At 36.6% G+C, this 17236-nt stretch overlaps 2 protein-coding genes across 2 annotated transcripts in view; one reads left to right on the forward strand and one right to left on the reverse strand.

The window, feature by feature from the left end:
* Nucleotides 1–17236, forward strand: part of LOC134841697 (protein wntless homolog B-like) — a 487665-nt gene that overhangs the window by 48062 nt on the left and 422367 nt on the right. The gene's annotated exons all lie outside the window — the stretch shown is intronic.
* On the reverse strand, nt 9443–17005 carry LOC134842576 (ileal sodium/bile acid cotransporter-like). Its single transcript, XM_063858976.1, has 6 exons — nt 16183–17005; nt 15512–15774; nt 15101–15272; nt 10748–10975; nt 10321–10476; nt 9443–10000 (listed from the first exon to the last, which is right to left on the reverse strand). Exons 1-6 carry the CDS (start codon nt 16481–16483, stop codon nt 9678–9680), a joined length of 1443 nt encoding a protein of 480 aa, XP_063715046.1. The 5' UTR covers nt 16484–17005; the 3' UTR covers nt 9443–9677.

The following is a 17236-nucleotide window of genomic DNA, read 5'->3' on the forward strand; positions in this document are numbered from 1 at the left end:
CAAGCTCGTTGACCACCAAGCTACAGAATTTTGAAAATATCAGTAATCAAAGCAAATCTATCCAAAATAACACTTGATTAGCTTCAAAGTACAGCCATTTGCAAATCTAGGTGGTAGATAAGAAGAAGCTAGTTCCTGCGCAGAAAACTGCAACGTTTTTGTTAGATTTTCTATATAGAACTTCAATCCAGCTTAGAAGCTTTTGTTGAATATGGGAGAACAACACAGTGACTAGACTGTTTTGGTATTTCACTATATACAAAATACTATGTGTGCTAATTGCGTAGCAACTGCTACCTTTGTGAAGTAATAGATTTTCAGCATTTATGCAACTTTTCCGACAGTCGCAATATTTTGTTCAGTTTCATTGCAGTTATTACGGAATTTTTTGCCGCCCATTTTTTTGCTGCATGAATTTGGCATTCATTTAGGTTTGCTAAAATTTAAGGAATACCTCCTTGCCGATGTTATTTGGTTGAGGTGTTCAAAAGAGGGTTCGATATCTACATTTTTGTTTCTACCAGTGAAATGGGACATGAACTTGTCCTTGTGTTTTAGTTCGTTATTCCCACGCAAAATTAGGTACCATAAATAATCATTAGATTGAGTCTAGTAATATATTATTTAGTAATATACTCGCTCAAATTAGTTTAAAAAGTAAAATTTTTCAAACTATTGAAGCTTTTTAAATGTTCAAATCACGACTGAAAGATAATCAGTCCTGATTTGAACATTTAAAAAGCTTCCAAAATATTTCTTGTCCAATAACAGGTTCAAAATGTTTACTTTTTAACCTAATTTTGAGCGAGTATACCAAGCGAGTAGCTTTTTTTTCTATGAAAACAGGTTATTCAAGCTTTGAAAAATTCGTGTTGAATATTCGTGTTATTGAATATTCGTGTAGCTCTTCCTGAACTTGAAAATTGAAAAATTCAAAGGTGTAAAAGTTGTATGATTTGTTGAAGTTATTTCGAAGACTGCTTTAATTGAATATGCTTGACTTACCACCTTTTTAGCTTTTGTCTAGTTTTTATTGCACAAAAAATGACACAAAAATGGAAATAAAAAACATTGTGTTATCTGAACAGCAACCGACTACTTTCTTTATTTATGAGTTATATGAATATGGAATTGATGTCCGACTGGAATGCCGATGGCTCTAAAAATAACTTCAAAGTAAAGGGTATTAAGACTCAATAAAATCCGTAGATTCCATGTTATTACACTTGCAATCGGGAACTGGACTTTTTTCCAGTAAACAACTTTTCCAGCAAATCTTATTTGCTATCCTACTTGCTTCATTAATGAAGCTTAAGAAATTTCAGGATCGTTCCCACTTTGCCTAGATGTAACGCCGTCGCCTGCGCAAACAAAGATCAGGGGATGGAGTCCCGATCGGACCTTGTTTTTTTTAGTTTATCTGCAAATGAAATAATTCGGTAAAAATTGAATGCGGGACTTTAATTTGTCTGCTCAAGTTTTGTCGGCTTAGTTAGGGATGTTTCTTGTGCTGTAAAGAGTTTTCATTATAATTGCCCAAAAATTGTGGGCTTTGTTTCAGCTTCGTAAATTTCGTTCCCTTGCCATTTCAATACTCAAATGATTTTCTTGGCTTCTTTGCCTAGAAAGGACTTACATATGAAAATTTTTTGTAGACCTAGTTTTTTCCAACATTTTTCATTTTTTAGACTTGTATTTGTTTTTTATCTCTCTTTTATCGCAAGTGATACGAAGCTTCGCTTCGCCTGTTTAAAAATTGTGGTTTTTTTTTGCAGGATCTATGCAAGGATATTCAGCCTGTCTAAGGATAGGCTGAGCTATTTCGTTGAGTGAAGCTCTTTTCATTTTAAGGCAGTTTTTTTGTTTCTGGTACTTTCACGCGGTACTACTATTGTACTTTCGTCTGTTTTTTTTGTCGGCTTAGTTCCCATGGCCAGGTTTTTTGAAGAATCAGATTTTCTCTGAGTTGCTTCAACACCCATGCTGGATGAAAAATACCGGGCGTTCGTTTTCAGTCGGGATTTGCCTTTTTACAAACTGTAAATTTTCTGCTATTTTAGATTTTTGTCTTCGTTTATTTTTTCCGGCTTATTTCGTGCAGAACGAATTTTTTTAAAATTCGACTTCCTTCTAGCTTTCCGAAAGCTCCTTGTAAAATAAAGGTGCATGTATTTTTGTTCGGGATCTTTTGGGCTGTTTTGACAATTTTTTCAATTTATTCCAAAACAATTTTGGAAGGTTTTTTCTATTTCCGATTTTCCTTTCCATTTGATTTTAATCACAATTATTCATTTTTGTATCACAAGTGGTGCGAAGCTGAGCTTCGTTTCTGTGTGAGAATATGTTGTGAAATTGTCAGATTGTGTTTCGGGTCATAGTCAAAGATTTTTGCATCGCAAGTGGTTTGTATTTTTCTATTTGAAATACTTAAATCAATTGGATTTAGTGATAGCTAGATTATCCTAAGCAAAAAAGGATTAAACATTTTTTAAGCAAAGATAATTAATTTCATTCAATTATGTAAATTTCATTCAATTGTGTATTGCGTCAACGAAATTTTTTTATTCAATCTCCGTGGGCCAGCTCTGACGCTTTGTGGTACGTCGAAGTTCAACCGACACATTCTCATGTTCTTTAATTAATGATTATTTCCCTAAGCGTGCAATAAGAATTCATTCTAAACTACCCAATAATTCGCCGATATGTGATGCAAGACTTCGTGTCCTCATGTTATATCTAATGAGTTTAAGAGTAACTAACCGATTAAGGTTTCAAATATCATCATGTTATTTTTTGCGAGGCTTTTGAATGTTGAAACCAATTTTTGCCCGATGATTGTTTCCAGTTGATTTCACTTGGCGTATTGGGAGTTGCAAGTGTTGTTTGTTCGGAACATTGACTTCCTTTTCGTTGTAAACAACCAACAGAATAGCACGCTGATTCCTTTTGAATTTACTCTGCGCTGAAACTAACAGCATCAAATAAAACAGATAGACTTGTTTTTTTCTGTGCAGTTGATTTTTCTCGCAAGTTGTCGGAATAAGTATCATCACATTTGGACGGGAATTAAACGTGAAAAACACTTGTAAGAGCAAGCGTCTTGTAATCGAGAACTAGACTTTTTTCCTTAAACAACTTTTTTTACAGGTAAGAGTATCAACTAAGAAATTGTAAAGTTAGCGATTCGTTTGAGACTCCTTCCCACTTGGCCTAAAGGTAACGCGCTTGCCGTTGAAAATCTGGGTTTCGAGTACCGGTCGGACCTTAATTTTTTCAGTATTTATGAGATTGAAATTTTTTCACGGAAAAATTGATTCGCCGTACTTCCGTTTGTCTGCTTATATTTAGTTGGCTTTGTTGCCAAATTGGGGAATCGTTTTGTGCTGTCAGCATTTTTTTTATCGCAGATGCAAGTATTTCTGTAGTTCGTGAAATTAATAGCACTGACATTGTATATTGTCCTTGGTTTTCTTTTGTTTTTTTTTGCTTAAAAGCTTCATTCGTTCTTAATTATTTTCCGTTTATCTTTTTTGGCCGAGTTAATTTATTTTGTGTCGCTTCAGAAGCAAAAAATAATTGATTTTTTTTACACAAGCATAGCTTGTTATAATATGAATTTTCTTTTTTTTCCAACCTAAGTCGCAAATATTGTTGCGATGCAATTATTGCGACAAAATTTGTTCGTTTTGAAAGTGTTCATTTTGATCCAGCTATTAAGTACAGCCAATGCTAAGGATGTTAACACAGACTATTATATTACAAATAGCACTTTAGCTTCAGGGCATCGTGGATCTGTAGCGTAGAGGTAGGGAAGTAGACCAACAGTAAAATAAGAGGGTTTGAACCTGGGCAGGGTCGGATGTTTTTATTGAACTTTTTTGTATACTAGTTAAAATTCGTTCGCTCTATAAATTGAGGCATTTTAGTTGGGAATTTTCTTTTTTTTCAAATTGACTGGTACTCCTAATGCTTCATAATTGGCTTGCGTCACTTAGCAATTATGTAGGCTCATAATTGGCGTGCGTCACTTGAGAAATTTTGTAGACTCAAAGATTTACTCATTCATTTTTTTGCCAGTAGCGTTTTCGTGCATATATTTGCCTGTGAATGCGGAGTGCAACTTCGCCTCTGTGTTGAAAAATTTAGTTAGTTTGTTTCCGGCTCAATGAGCGTCTAGACTCTTGTTGTCGCCTCTGTGATTTTTTTTCGGTTTTGTAATTTCTATCTCATTTACTAATCGCAAGCTTGCTATGCTGCGCTTATTTTGTAGCAAAATTGATGCGATGCTTCACTTCGTCTCTGTGTTAATAAGGTATTTTTCAGTTCATTTTTTCAACCAAAGGGTTTTGCCGAGATTTAGTCAAATCAACCTTTTTACACTTGCGTCCTTGTCAAGAGAGGAGTGTGTTACTTATCATGCTCATTTTTGGCTGTTTGTATTATTATCAATTTTCATCGTCCTAAATTGTTCTGTTTCATTTGTTTTTTTGATGTCAGATTTTTGGTGGGTTTGACTGTTTGTAGTTTCAAAGCTTAATGCATTGCCTAGTTGTCTTGCAAAGCTTGTGAAATAATACGAGTCCAGTTTTTTTTCTAAAAACTGGCAGACATAATTTTGTTCTGCCTCAATTTTCTGTGTTGAAATTATGAATACAAGGCTCTAGTTGGCTATTCGAAATTGCAGTTACAAAAGCCGATTTTGATTAAAATCTGGAGGCTAGGGGTTTGAATTTAGAGAAGACCTGTGGCTTCGATTGACGGAGGTAGCAACGTTCCTTGGACTAGGTGAGAGAATGTTGGGCGTGTCCCAAATCACAGACTAAACACAACAAACAACAATCCAGTAAAGATGTTTCTTGGACTGATTGATTTTCACGCTGTTAATGATGTTTTGACTGATTGACTTTTCTTTTGATACCCAATCGATCACAGACATAACTATATCAAAGTGAGCCCCTTACGTAGCCCAACAAACTTTAAGAAGGGTATATTCTCCAAAACATTGTATAAATTAATTTATTCTTGCTTGATAGAAAAAAAAGGCGTTTTTACTATATAAAATACCAGCTTTTTATTTAAAAACAATTTTTAAACGGTTTGCAGTTTTTTTGGAGAATATACCCTTCTTAAAGTTTGTTGGGCTACGTCAGGGGCTCACTTTGATATAATTATGTTTGTGATCGATTGGGTATTTTAGGCGTAATTTTTGATTAACTAAGAAAAGCCAAAATAACCCTTTTTTGTGGTAAAATTTTGGGCCCGAATTTCGCAAAACAAATTACACCATATTAATTCTGCTAAAATTTTAAGCAAGTTTTGTCTTCATAAGCTTTCACTTAAACTCAACCCAATTTGAGAAAAACGCGTTTTTCTGTTTTTCCGCTCTTGAACCCATTCTGCTCTTTGATCATTCTGCTCATTGACTGGCCACCGCCAGATTTATAGCTTCAAAAATGATAATAATATCTAGATTTCCAAGCAGATCAAGACAATTACCATTTAATGCATTTTCTCAAATAGGATTAGTCTTAACGCAATTTTTCAATTATGAAAGATTGTTGCATTTAAAGAGCTCAAGGGGATTGTTGTTCCGACTTTCGATACTAAAGTAACGGAATATTTGTGCTCGGGGTGGGTTTTTTTTTCTTCAGACAAATTTCGACTTTTTAACTAGCCGTTTTTGACGGAATTTTTTTTATCATTTGAAAGGTATTGTTGTCCTGAGCTTAAATTTGAAAAGATATTTCACCTGTGATCATTTTTTGTAAAGTTATGGGGGTTTAAAGATTGCCATTTTGGCCAATTTGGGACAATTAACGCGCGATATATTTCGCGCTATTAACGCGTAAGCGAGATTTAATCCGTCTAAGAAATTGTTCCAAATTGGTTTAACGAAGCATATTTGCCATAATTATTTGTCACAAGTAGCGAAATCTATCCTCTTGTACTATATGGCGTGTGGGGGATGACTTTCATAAAAAATTTCAAATTTTGGAAAAAAAAAATTCATTTTGATTTATTTAAAAAAAAAATTTAATGTTATTACTGCTCCATAAAACTTAAAAGGCAGTCGGAACATTCAGGGCATCGCCCTGAAACGAGCAGTCTTGTTTTCTTTATTGCTACTTTTTTGTGTGCCTTAACGTTTTTAATTGTCTACGGTTTAATTTGCAATTAGGTCAAGCTTGCTTTACATCGAAGTTTTTCCCCGTCAGATTTTGTAACTGCATTCGGTTGACGGAAGCTCGTAGCTCAAGTCTTTGTCAGGACTTGTGGCAAAAATAGGTAATTTTATTGGATTTTCAACTGTTTTTTTTTTCTAGTCAATGAGCTATAGGAATCAGTTGACAATACCAAATTATTAGATCGAAAGTACAGCGATTGGATTGTAGACTCTTTCAGACCTGTTTTTTACTGACAAATTATTTGCATTTTATTAGGGATCTTTAATAGCCTGAGAAAGAGCTTTCCATGAATTTGGAATATAGTTACGTGAAAGAGTTTGAAAAAAATACTACGAGCTTTTTTTTAAGTAGTCAAATGGGGCGAAAACGACACGCCCGGGTCGGAAAAATGAAATAAATTTAAATCTTCACGAAAGTTTTGAAGTCAAAAATACATTTTCTAAATATAAAACAAATACATAAGCTAGAAATCAGAATCCACTAAGTTGTAATATTTGAAGTTGTTCAGATTCTGCATTTTCAGCTTGAGTGACCAAGTATGCCATTAGTTCATGCGTCATATTCGCGGATGGTATAAATATGTGGCTGACGTAAAAACACTTGCCGTAGAAACCTGGATAACAGATATTTCTCTTCGAAAAATTTCATTTGGAGATAAGATTTCAATATTAATACTCCTTAGCTGGTCGTGTTTTACTCACTGATTTTTCACAGATTGTTTTTTTTGCAGCCCACCATTTTTCTGAATTGAGATTTTATAATTTCTTAAGGTATACATTTTAAAAGGTATTTGTAAAGTTGAAATGGACGCTCGGTTGCCATGGTTAAGATATCTAATAACCAAGTCTAAAAATATGTTTCATTTGTCGATTTATCTTTCGTGACCAGACATTTCCACCTCAGACATTTCCGCCCCAAAAACCCAGTCATCTCCGCCCCAAACGCAGTCACTTCTGGAAATGACTGGAGCGAAGGTGACTGGGGCGGAAATGACTGGTAGCCCTATCTTTCTATATAGTACACGATTGACCTGTTTTTTCGTACTCAAAAAGCGCAGTGATTAGATGCAACTATCGAGGACACGATCATCTTGTTTCAACGCAAAGCTAGACATAATCTGTTAGTTTTTGTCTGAAAGGTTTCGTTAACATTCTCATTTCTGTGACTAGTGAACGAAAAATAACGAAATTCCTGTTAAGTAATAAAATAGCCAACAAGACTGCTCGTAACAGGGCGACGCCCTGAATGTTCCTACTGCCTATTAAGTTTATGGAGCAGTATTAACATTAAAATTTTTTTTTTAAATAAAACAAAATGAAACTTTTTTTTCCAAAATTTGAAATTTTTTATGAAAGTCATCCCCCCACACGCCATATAGTACAAAAGGATAGATTTCGCGCTAAAGCGTTAAAAGCGATATCGCGCGTTAATTGTCCCAAATTGGCCAAAATGGCAACCTTGAAACCCCCATAATTTTAGGAAATAATCGCAAGTAATGCTGTTTTGTCTAAGTGATAGTCTAAGCTGTTTTGAAGTTTGAGTTTCAATTTGAAGGCCAAAAGATTAGCAAGGTCATTTATGTTCGAATTTTTGCTGTTCCTTTGATCGGCCAAAATGGCATCTTTAAACCCCCATAAATTTACGAAAAATGATCACAGGTGAAATATCTTTTCAAATTTAAGCTCAGGACAACAATACCTTTCGAATGATATTTTAAAAATCCCGTGAAAAATGACTAGTTAAAAAGTCGTAATTTGTCTGAAGAAAAAAAAACCCACCCCGAGCACAAATATTCCGTTACTTTCGTATCGAAAGTCGGAACAAAAATAGCTTGATAGCTTTGCAATTTTGCCAAACGAGATATTCGAATCAGGTAGGGGATAGGCAGAAACAAGACTGCTCGTATCAGGGCCAAACCCTGAATGTTCCGACTGCCGTTTGAGGTTTCATGAGCAGTAATAACAAAAAATAAATTAAACAACAAAATAAAATGAAATTTTTTTCTAAAATTTGAATTTTTTTTAAAATCATCCCCCCACACGCCATATGAAGTACAAAAAGATCGATTTCGCTCCTATTTTTATATCAATTATGGCATGTAAGCTTTTTTGAACCAATTTGGAACGATTTCTAAGGCGGATTAAATCTCCGCTTACGCGTTAATAGCGCGAAATATATCGCGCGTTAATTGTTCCAAATTGGCCAAAATGGCAATCTTTAAACCCCCATAACTTTGCGAAAATGGTCACAGGTGAAATATCTTTTCAAATTTAAGCTGAGGACAACAATAGCTTTCGAATGATATTTTAAAAATCCGTCAAAAATGGCTAGTTAAAAAGTCGAAATTTGTCTGAAGAAAAAAAACTCCACCCGAGCACAAATATTCCGTTACTTTCGTATCGAAAGTCGGAACAATAAAGTGCTGCGCGCTTTGCGGTAAATTTTTATTCTCAGCAAGCTTAAATAAATTTACCGCAAAGCGCGCGTGGGTTCGCAAAAAAAATGAATCGCAAAAAGCCAGCCCATATACAGTGGTGTCCAATATAACCTTTTGTTTAACAACTGGCTTAACCAAATGGTCAAAAAAAAGGTTTGTTAAGCTGATTTAACCAATAACAAATTGGTTCAAATCAATTTTGTTTAAAACTGGCTGTATTTAACCAAAAAAAAAATAACTTTCAATACTCGTTTTGAAAAAGAGAATACGCTCAGCTTTGATTTAATTGCCGTAATTATCAAGCGCATTGTGTTTCAGTCACTATGTCTGTCACTAATTTGAATCGTTCACACTCAACTAACAGCCTACTTGCTTCTTGTTTGCGTATTATCGATGGGATGCGAAATAACTTTGAAACGTAACGCTGTCGGGGAGAAATTATTTAAGTTGTAGTATTGCAAATACTGCACTGACTTATGGCTTAACTTAATTTTCAAACATTTTAAATATCCCTCCGATTTAAATAACTCTTTCGAGTTTGGGTTCACTTTTTCTGTTTCTTTTGGCCTGGATATTCAAAACAAGTATGTCGCCAGTTTGCTCAGAATAACTCTTTTTTGTGAACCGATTTATGAAGTGGAAAATGTGAAAAAGTTTAATCGCAATGAGATTGCTTAGAAAAGTTGAATTTCCGCTAATCGATACTTGCCATGAAGTATCTTGAAATAGTTCGAAGTTTTGTCACCTGTCGAGGCTACTTAAAAATTAACTTTATTGCGACCTGATTCGGGCTTTGAAATAACTTGAAATATTTCAATAATTTATAATTTGTATACATATATTTATCAGTCATTTCAAGATCGATACCGAGCAAAACTATAGATCTTGTGAACTTCCATTTAAAAACCGCACCTAGTTTTGATGAATAAACGTGAAAAATGAAAGCGCAAACCGAACATTAGATTGAAAATAGAGTATTAATTAAATTTTGCGAATAGCTTTTGTGAAGATCATATCTATTGCTGATATCATAGTCCAGAATTTAGTGCTATAAGTTAACTCAGCGCACCATCTGGGTTCTTTTGATCTGCTTCCGTAGACAGTATGATGCCGACGCCCTCCATATCGCCATTAACAGCCACTTTCGTTTCCTTTTCGAACAGTTTTCGTTCATTTTCAAGAGCCTCTCTATCTTTCTTGCACAATTCACGGTAACTGCGACTGAACTTGATAGTGATCACGTGGGCTATTAGGAGTGGAAGGGCCACGAAGTTCATAGTAAGCGCCATGAAGATAGGCAGGATCCCGTTGAGGTCGGCGTGGGGCTGCTCAAAGGCAAGCAGAGACATTCCCACTACTATGCCTGCGTTCTGCATGCCTGAAATCAAAAATATAAGTAAGCAGAAAAAATACACGCCTGGTTTATGTATATGCACAGCCACGTTCCTCTGCAAAATCTGAATTGCTCTTGGATAACCCTTATTGTAATATGATTTCCTTATTATCTTATTGTTAAGCTTACTGTTCTGTTTACAGGTCGCTCATAATTTTTTGATAATTTGGAAACTATATGTTTTTTGCAATTTTTGAGGATGCGTGAAGCTTCATTGTCCTGAATACCTGGTGCTGGTAATTATTTTTGGAGTTTCTAAATTCCAAAAGTTTTCTTTACACTCGGTGGCGCTTTGTGGTACATACCCACTTCTAGAGCAATCGTCTTGACCTTGGAGAACCTCAGCTGTGCACTGAGAGGTAGCAGAGTCCCAATGATGAATCCTCCACAGGGAAGAAGACAGGATCCGGCGACGTCGCGTACACTGACCAGTGCAAATGCAAACAGGTTGCGGAATATGGCTAAAATTTGTCTGAATTGTGAGGTGTTTTTTCGATTTTCATGGGTTCTAATGTGGTGACTTGGAAGTTTTCAGGTTATATTTCTGTCCTATTAATCACAGTTTTCCTTAATCATGATAGAAGGATGCGGTGAATTTAAAAGAAAACCAAATCAATTAGATAGTTTATACCGGACAATCAATTAACTCATTATGTTTTTATCTAAGAGTGGCCCATATAGATTGAGGTTCTTGAATAGCAGAAACCTGGTAACTCATTTTGTGTGACTGACCTAGACAGAAAAAGACGAGTAACATAATACTGATCAGTGGCTTCGCGATCTTCATCATTTTGCGGGTGAAGTTCGGACAGTAGCTGCGAAGCAACATGCCAATGCACACGGGCACTGCCAGTAGAAGCAGAGTGCCCCCCAGTCTGTGGTAGGGAATGTCCTGTGCTGTCCAGGAGGGGTCGTCTGAGATGAAGCGGCCGTAGATGAACAGGTTCAGTGGCATGGTGCCTAGAAAAATAGGAGGATTATAAAATGATCGCTGTTTTTTTATGCTCGTTCTTTCTTCTTGCACCTATGAAATAGCAACAAACCTTGGATTCCCACGCTTATCGCCTTGCAAAGTTAGTTAACCTAGTAAATAGCTTGTGGGGCCGAAAGAGCTGTCATACTAAAACTTTCTCAATCGTAATTCAAAGTGCATGGATCCCCACCCCCTATTTTAAATGTCTCGCCTCTTAGACAAAATGGATGTGGGATTGAATGACTGGCAATAAAATACGCAATTTCAATTTAAGCAAGGCAATAATTTTGTTCTCAAATTCCAAATCTTGACTCTTTTCCTTCCACCTTTAAGACTATCTGATTACCGATTATCTTATTTGCAGTTAAAACTGTATTTTGAACGTTTTATGCTATATGCACAGCTGCACATGCTCTTATAACTGTATTTAGATCGCTGTACTTAAATATGAACATATTATCTGAATAGTTGAATGATTTCAACTTAGCAATAGTCAACTATTTACCATGACCCGAACGCGTCTTACGTTAATGAGAGAACGCCTTAAAATGCTCATTTTGACTTCTTCCCCTGATTAAGCTTTGTTGCGCAGGCAACCCAATGCAAGGAGTACCTTGTGCCTGATTTCTGCTTACTTTTCAAAACTTTTATGCGGTTTTAAACCAGAGTTGAGTTATTTTGCAGATTTTCAACAATGTAGATTGATATATAAACTGACTCGTACAATGTTGCGATTAAACATGTGAGAAATTTCATTTGTCGAGTTAAGACTCGTATAGTTCAGGCTCTTGTATACGTCGCAATAATTTTTTTCAGGAACAGTTGAGCTCAAATTTCCTTTTGCGCGGTTTGACTTTTAATTTCTTTGTTAAAAGAAAAGTGAACTCCACCATCGAACAGCAAAAGTGTAAAGATCTCGAAAAAGAAGTTTTTCAAATCTAAGCTGGCCTGAAAATTTTTTTAAGCTATAGCCAATGTCTACAAAATCGATACTATATGCGCTCTTATGTTTACACAAGCATAGCTTGTGTTATAGTATGAACTTTCTTTTTTTCCAACCTAAGTCGCAATTTTTTTTTTCGATTCAATTATTGCTACAAAATGTGTTCGTTTTGAAAGTGTTCATTTTGATTCAGCTATTAAGTACAGCCAATGCTAAGGATATTAACACAGACTATTTTATTACAAATAGCATTTTAGCTTCAGGGCATCGTGGATCTGTAGCGTAGAGGCAGGGAAAGAGATCAGCAGTAAAATAAGAGGGTTCGAACCTGGTCAGTGTCGGATGTTTTTAATGAACTTTTTTGTAAACTAGTTAAAATTTGTTCGCTCTATAAATTGAGGCATGTTAGTTGGTAAATTTTTTTTCAAGTTGACTGGTACTGCTAATGCGTCATAATTGGATTGGCTTGCGTTACTTAGCAATTATGTAGACTTATATTTGGCGTGCGTCGTTTTTGAAATTTGGTAGACTCATTCAGTTTTTCCCTGTAGCGTTATCGGTCATACTTTGGCTTGTGTATGCAATAATCGTTGTCAATTTTTGCCTGAATTGCAATGCAATGAGATAGCCAATGACTAGGCTTACCAGCGAAAAGTTTTCGATACTATGTATTTCAAGGACGAAGCAAAATGAACCAGATTCAGCGATTGTTTTGGACTTTTTTGAGTGCTACCCTAAATGGGCTCCCAGACTGTCTGGCGCCGTAGACGCAGCAGCTTGTGTCACGCAACACGGCTTCCCCTTCTCCGTCATCGTTATACCTAATCCCTTTGACGGCTGAATTGATTTTGGCAGAACTGAACGACGTTGCATGACGCGATTTAGTCGAATAGTTTTGATGTACATGTACGTCGTAACCAAGAGAATTGATACGAAGATACTTTTGTGAACTGTGGTTCTTCATGTGGAGGTTTTCCAGGCCCCATGAGTCATTCTCACTGTGGATGGAAACCAAGTAACTGGTTGTCAAAATTCTTTTTTACGCAAACCATGAAGTTAAACATCTGAACGTGGAAGCTGCCTGTCATTTGTTTGCTTTAATCATGGTTTGTATCTCTAGTCATGGTCAAATGAACTCTCGATTCAGAAAAAAAACGTAGGCGAAAAATGAACAAGGGGTGGGGGGAGAGGTTTGTCCGACCCCTTCTGTATTTCAGATGAAATAAATTCACTTCTTTTCAGCGCAGATGAAAGCCATGCCAAACATCGAGCATATGATTTACTTGAAGATTAAAACCGATATATTTTGTCTTTAAACTTGCGATAGCAAGTGTTTTGCAACCGGGTACTAGACTTTTTCCCGTAAATAACTTCTTTCACTGGACTCATTTCCTGGAAGGCTCTGTTGGCAAGAAATTTACCGCAACAGACATATTTGTGCATATTAGCATTTGAAATATTTATCCTCAGAGGCGGATCTAGGGTTTTCTCGATGGGGGAGGCGCGGTTTTTCAAGAAAATGTTCGAAAATTTTGTCAATTTTTTTTAGGACGACCACCAAATTGATTTTCAGAACACTATAAAGACCCTATTTTGACTAAAAATTTGGCGCTGCAGGTAAGTTTGTGACAAAACAGGTCAGGAAAGCCGTTTTTGGGCACTTTTTGGAAAAATTTTGACTAAAAAATTGCCTTTATTAGGCGTTTTTGGGTTTTTTTTTTGAAAAAATAGCCTTTACCTCTGTGGGTAAACTTAACGCAGAGTGAAAAGTTTTCGAGTTGAAAAACCGCTGGTAGCTTGGCTTATCATCATTTCAAATTTCATGTCTCATTCTGAGCATTTGGCACCGAGGTAAATTCCATTTATAGAATGACCACGGTAGTGAGTTCGATTTCGGTCAGCACAGTCAGGGGCGGATCTAGAATTTTATCGAGTGGGGGCGGGTTTACAAAAGATGTCAAAACTTTTGTCGACCTTTTTTATTTCGACCATATTGATTTTTTGAGCTCTCTCAAATCACTATAAAGACCCCATTTTGACCAAATTTTTGCGCCGCAAGCAAACTTTTGAAAAAAGCAGGCCATTAAAGGCGCTATTAGGCCATTCTTAGAAGATGTTGACCAAAAAATTGCGTTTTTTCGTCACTAGCTCTCCCCTCAAAATTACATTACGAGGCCAAACTGTGCACTGGATAGGCGCACAATTTTGTATCTGTATGTTCCTGGATTCCAAAAACTAATCTTTAAATATGTTCCAAAATGTAAGTGGATTCCACTTACAAAACTTCGTGGATTCCGCGTACATATGAGTGTAACGTAAATTTTGTCGGCAAATGTGAGCGGATTCCGCAAACTGTAAGTGGAATCCGAATTTTGTTACATACTGAACTTATATGAACAGTTAAGTCTAGTGAAATCAAATCATGTAATTAAAAGATATAATTTTAAACGCTACTACACATATACATAGATGTAAACGGAATCCGCAAACAAAATGCGGATTCCACTTACAATTTGCGGATTCCACTTACACTTTGCGGATTCCGCTTACAGTTGCGGATTCCGCAACAGCTCAATTTAACTATACACATGTCTTATTGCTTGTTTGTGGACTCCACAAACTGTTTTGGATTCCGAAAACACGGTTGCGGATTCCGCAAATTCGTCTATTTTTGGAGCGATTTTGAGCCGAACAGTATTTGTTCGTGGAATCCATAACAGCAAAGAAGATCAAAGAAAAGCAGCAATGATGTGGATTCCGCGTCAAATCTGATTCTGGCCTGTTGTGGAATCCGCATACAATGCACAGAATGCAGAGTTTGGCCTCGTAATGTAGTATATTTTGGCGCCGAAGGCTCCTTTATAAAAGTTTTGGGTAGGCTGGGGGTCGAATCCCTGAGAAGAGGGGCGAAAAAACGCCTAAAAGTGCCTAAAAACGCTTTTGCTTGTCATTTTTTCAAAAATTCACCCGCGGCGAAGAAAATCTGGCCAAAAGGGGTCATTATAGTGATTTGGGTAAGCTCCGGAAATCAATGTGGTTGACCTCAAAAAAGTTGACAAAATTTTTGAATTCAATTTGAACATGCGCCATCAGTTTTCATCATCACGGAATCCTGAGCTGTTTTAGATGTAAACTGTTTAAGAGTGCGTTTTTTAATGAGGTCGCTGACCTATAGCGAGAAGAGTGCTGAAGAACGTCATGGCGATGGAGAGGGGCACTTCTCCGTCCACCAAGTAGCTGAAGGCGTTGCTCTGGGCCCCACCTGGAGCACATGCCACCATCAACATACCCAGAGCCACATCCACGTCATAGCCCATCCACTTGGCCACCCCTAGACCCATCTGAAGTGTACACAAATTTGTTAGAATATATCCCAAGGGAGAGTCATTTGGTTAGAGTAACAAAATCAAATTTCTGCAGATTTTTAACTTCTTTTTATTAGTTGGCTACAAGGGGCCAATCAATGAGTATCTGTAGTTGTGTTATTGCTAGTGTATCATCAAATCATAGTAGCGTAAATTATGACATGAAGTTAATTTGTGAGCAGCTCAGTTGAATGTGGAATTGAACATGTACTAACAGGTGGTAGTATGATGAACTGGCAGACAGCTGCAGTGAATAGAGGCAGGGGGTTTCTGAGGATGAACTTGAGGTCATTCAGGGCTATCTCTGTGCCGAATGCGAGGTTGAATATGGCCACCATGAGGAACACGTAGGGCAGGAAGAACATGTCTATTTTAGTCTCGGCTCTCAATACCCACACATCCAACTCAGCTACTCCTTCTGCGTCGTCTCCTTTCACATCTGATCCCCTCTCATACCCACATGATACTTCGGCGACGCCTGTAACAAATCCAAGAGCAACTAACATGAGCACATCTCAATTAGCTGAATCGGAAGTGCAATTGGAAGTGCTGCCAATGATTGTTTGTCAGCCAATGATGAATTGTTCTACACATTTTTCCCCCAGCACCTTATCGTACTTTTCTTCCCACAAATTTGGATATGGGATGATAGGGTGTTGGATATGGGACGAAATCTGTTAATTAAATAAATAGGACGAAATCTGTAGTAGGACGAAATCTGTGCCAATCCTTTTATGCGCCAGGAACTGAAGGATGGTCTTAATCTAATAGGGGGAAAAATTATATGAAACAATATTCCAAACGGCATCTTTCAGGGCATAATTTAATGCCATTTAATCGATCGCTCTTAGATTTGATTTAGTAAAAATACACTGAAACTAATTACCCAGCCTACGTGCGAGAAATTTGAAAGTGGCATTGTTCCCAGCCTGCGAAATCTTTTCCAGGGATATTACTTCTCTTTTGTTTGTTTCACACACTACATCTTCTACCAGGGCCTGAAAAGAAGAGACCGAGAACTGATACACTTCGTCTTCGTATATCTTAATTGGCTGATCTTCCTCGGTGTTGCTTTTTATTTCGAGTTTAACATTGGTGCCGTTGATGGTACCAATTAGTGCCCAAAGGATCAGAAGCTGAGAAGCTTGATAGATATGGTGTGTTCGTTGATTCGAAGTGCTAAACATTGCAATTTTCTGTTAACCTTTTATGAAACAAAAAAAAATTCAAATGGTATTAATCCAGATATTTTTGAAGATATGGTTTGTTAGTCAAGTTTACCAACATATGGTTTCATCAGCTTCATGGTTGGAAGGATATGTCTCTGATATGAATGAGTAATTCTTCGCTCGGCCGATCATCAGAGAAGATTTCACGTTTCGTTGAAACAACTTACCAGCGAATTGCCATGTGGGGCTATTTGACCGAAAGTTACCACCAACAGATTGGAAAACTCGTTTGAAGTGACTCGAAAAAAAACTAGAACGCAGTCCTTGAATAGGAGTAATTTTAGATCGAACAAACAATATCGAAATTAACCCCTTTTTGGATTGAGAATTACGGTCAAACTCCATAAAGCAATTTGAACCTAATTGATGTGAACTTTCAAGTGGCTCTTTGGTTTAGGACCTTATTCATTATTTGCACTTTCAAAATAAAAGTCTTATTATTGCCATTTTCATTGAAGCTATATACCAAAAAAAAAAACCCAGAGCAACGTTCTTTTTTTTCTGAGCTTGAAGTTTGCGTTATTGGAGAGCCCAACAAGAAGATTACTAGGTGATGATTCATCATCATAATGAGTTGATCAATTTAAGACGAAGCTGTAATAACATCATATTCTTTTAATAACCGTTTCCGTTTCTTTATCTCAAGTTTTACAAGAAATGCTACATTAAACATAAAATAGTCGTATCATGCAAACTAATTTATTCTGTTTT

This window comes from Symsagittifera roscoffensis, chromosome 3, assembly GCF_963678635.1.
Source record: "Symsagittifera roscoffensis chromosome 3, txSymRosc1.1, whole genome shotgun sequence".
NCBI lineage: Eukaryota > Metazoa > Xenacoelomorpha > Acoela > Convolutidae > Symsagittifera > Symsagittifera roscoffensis.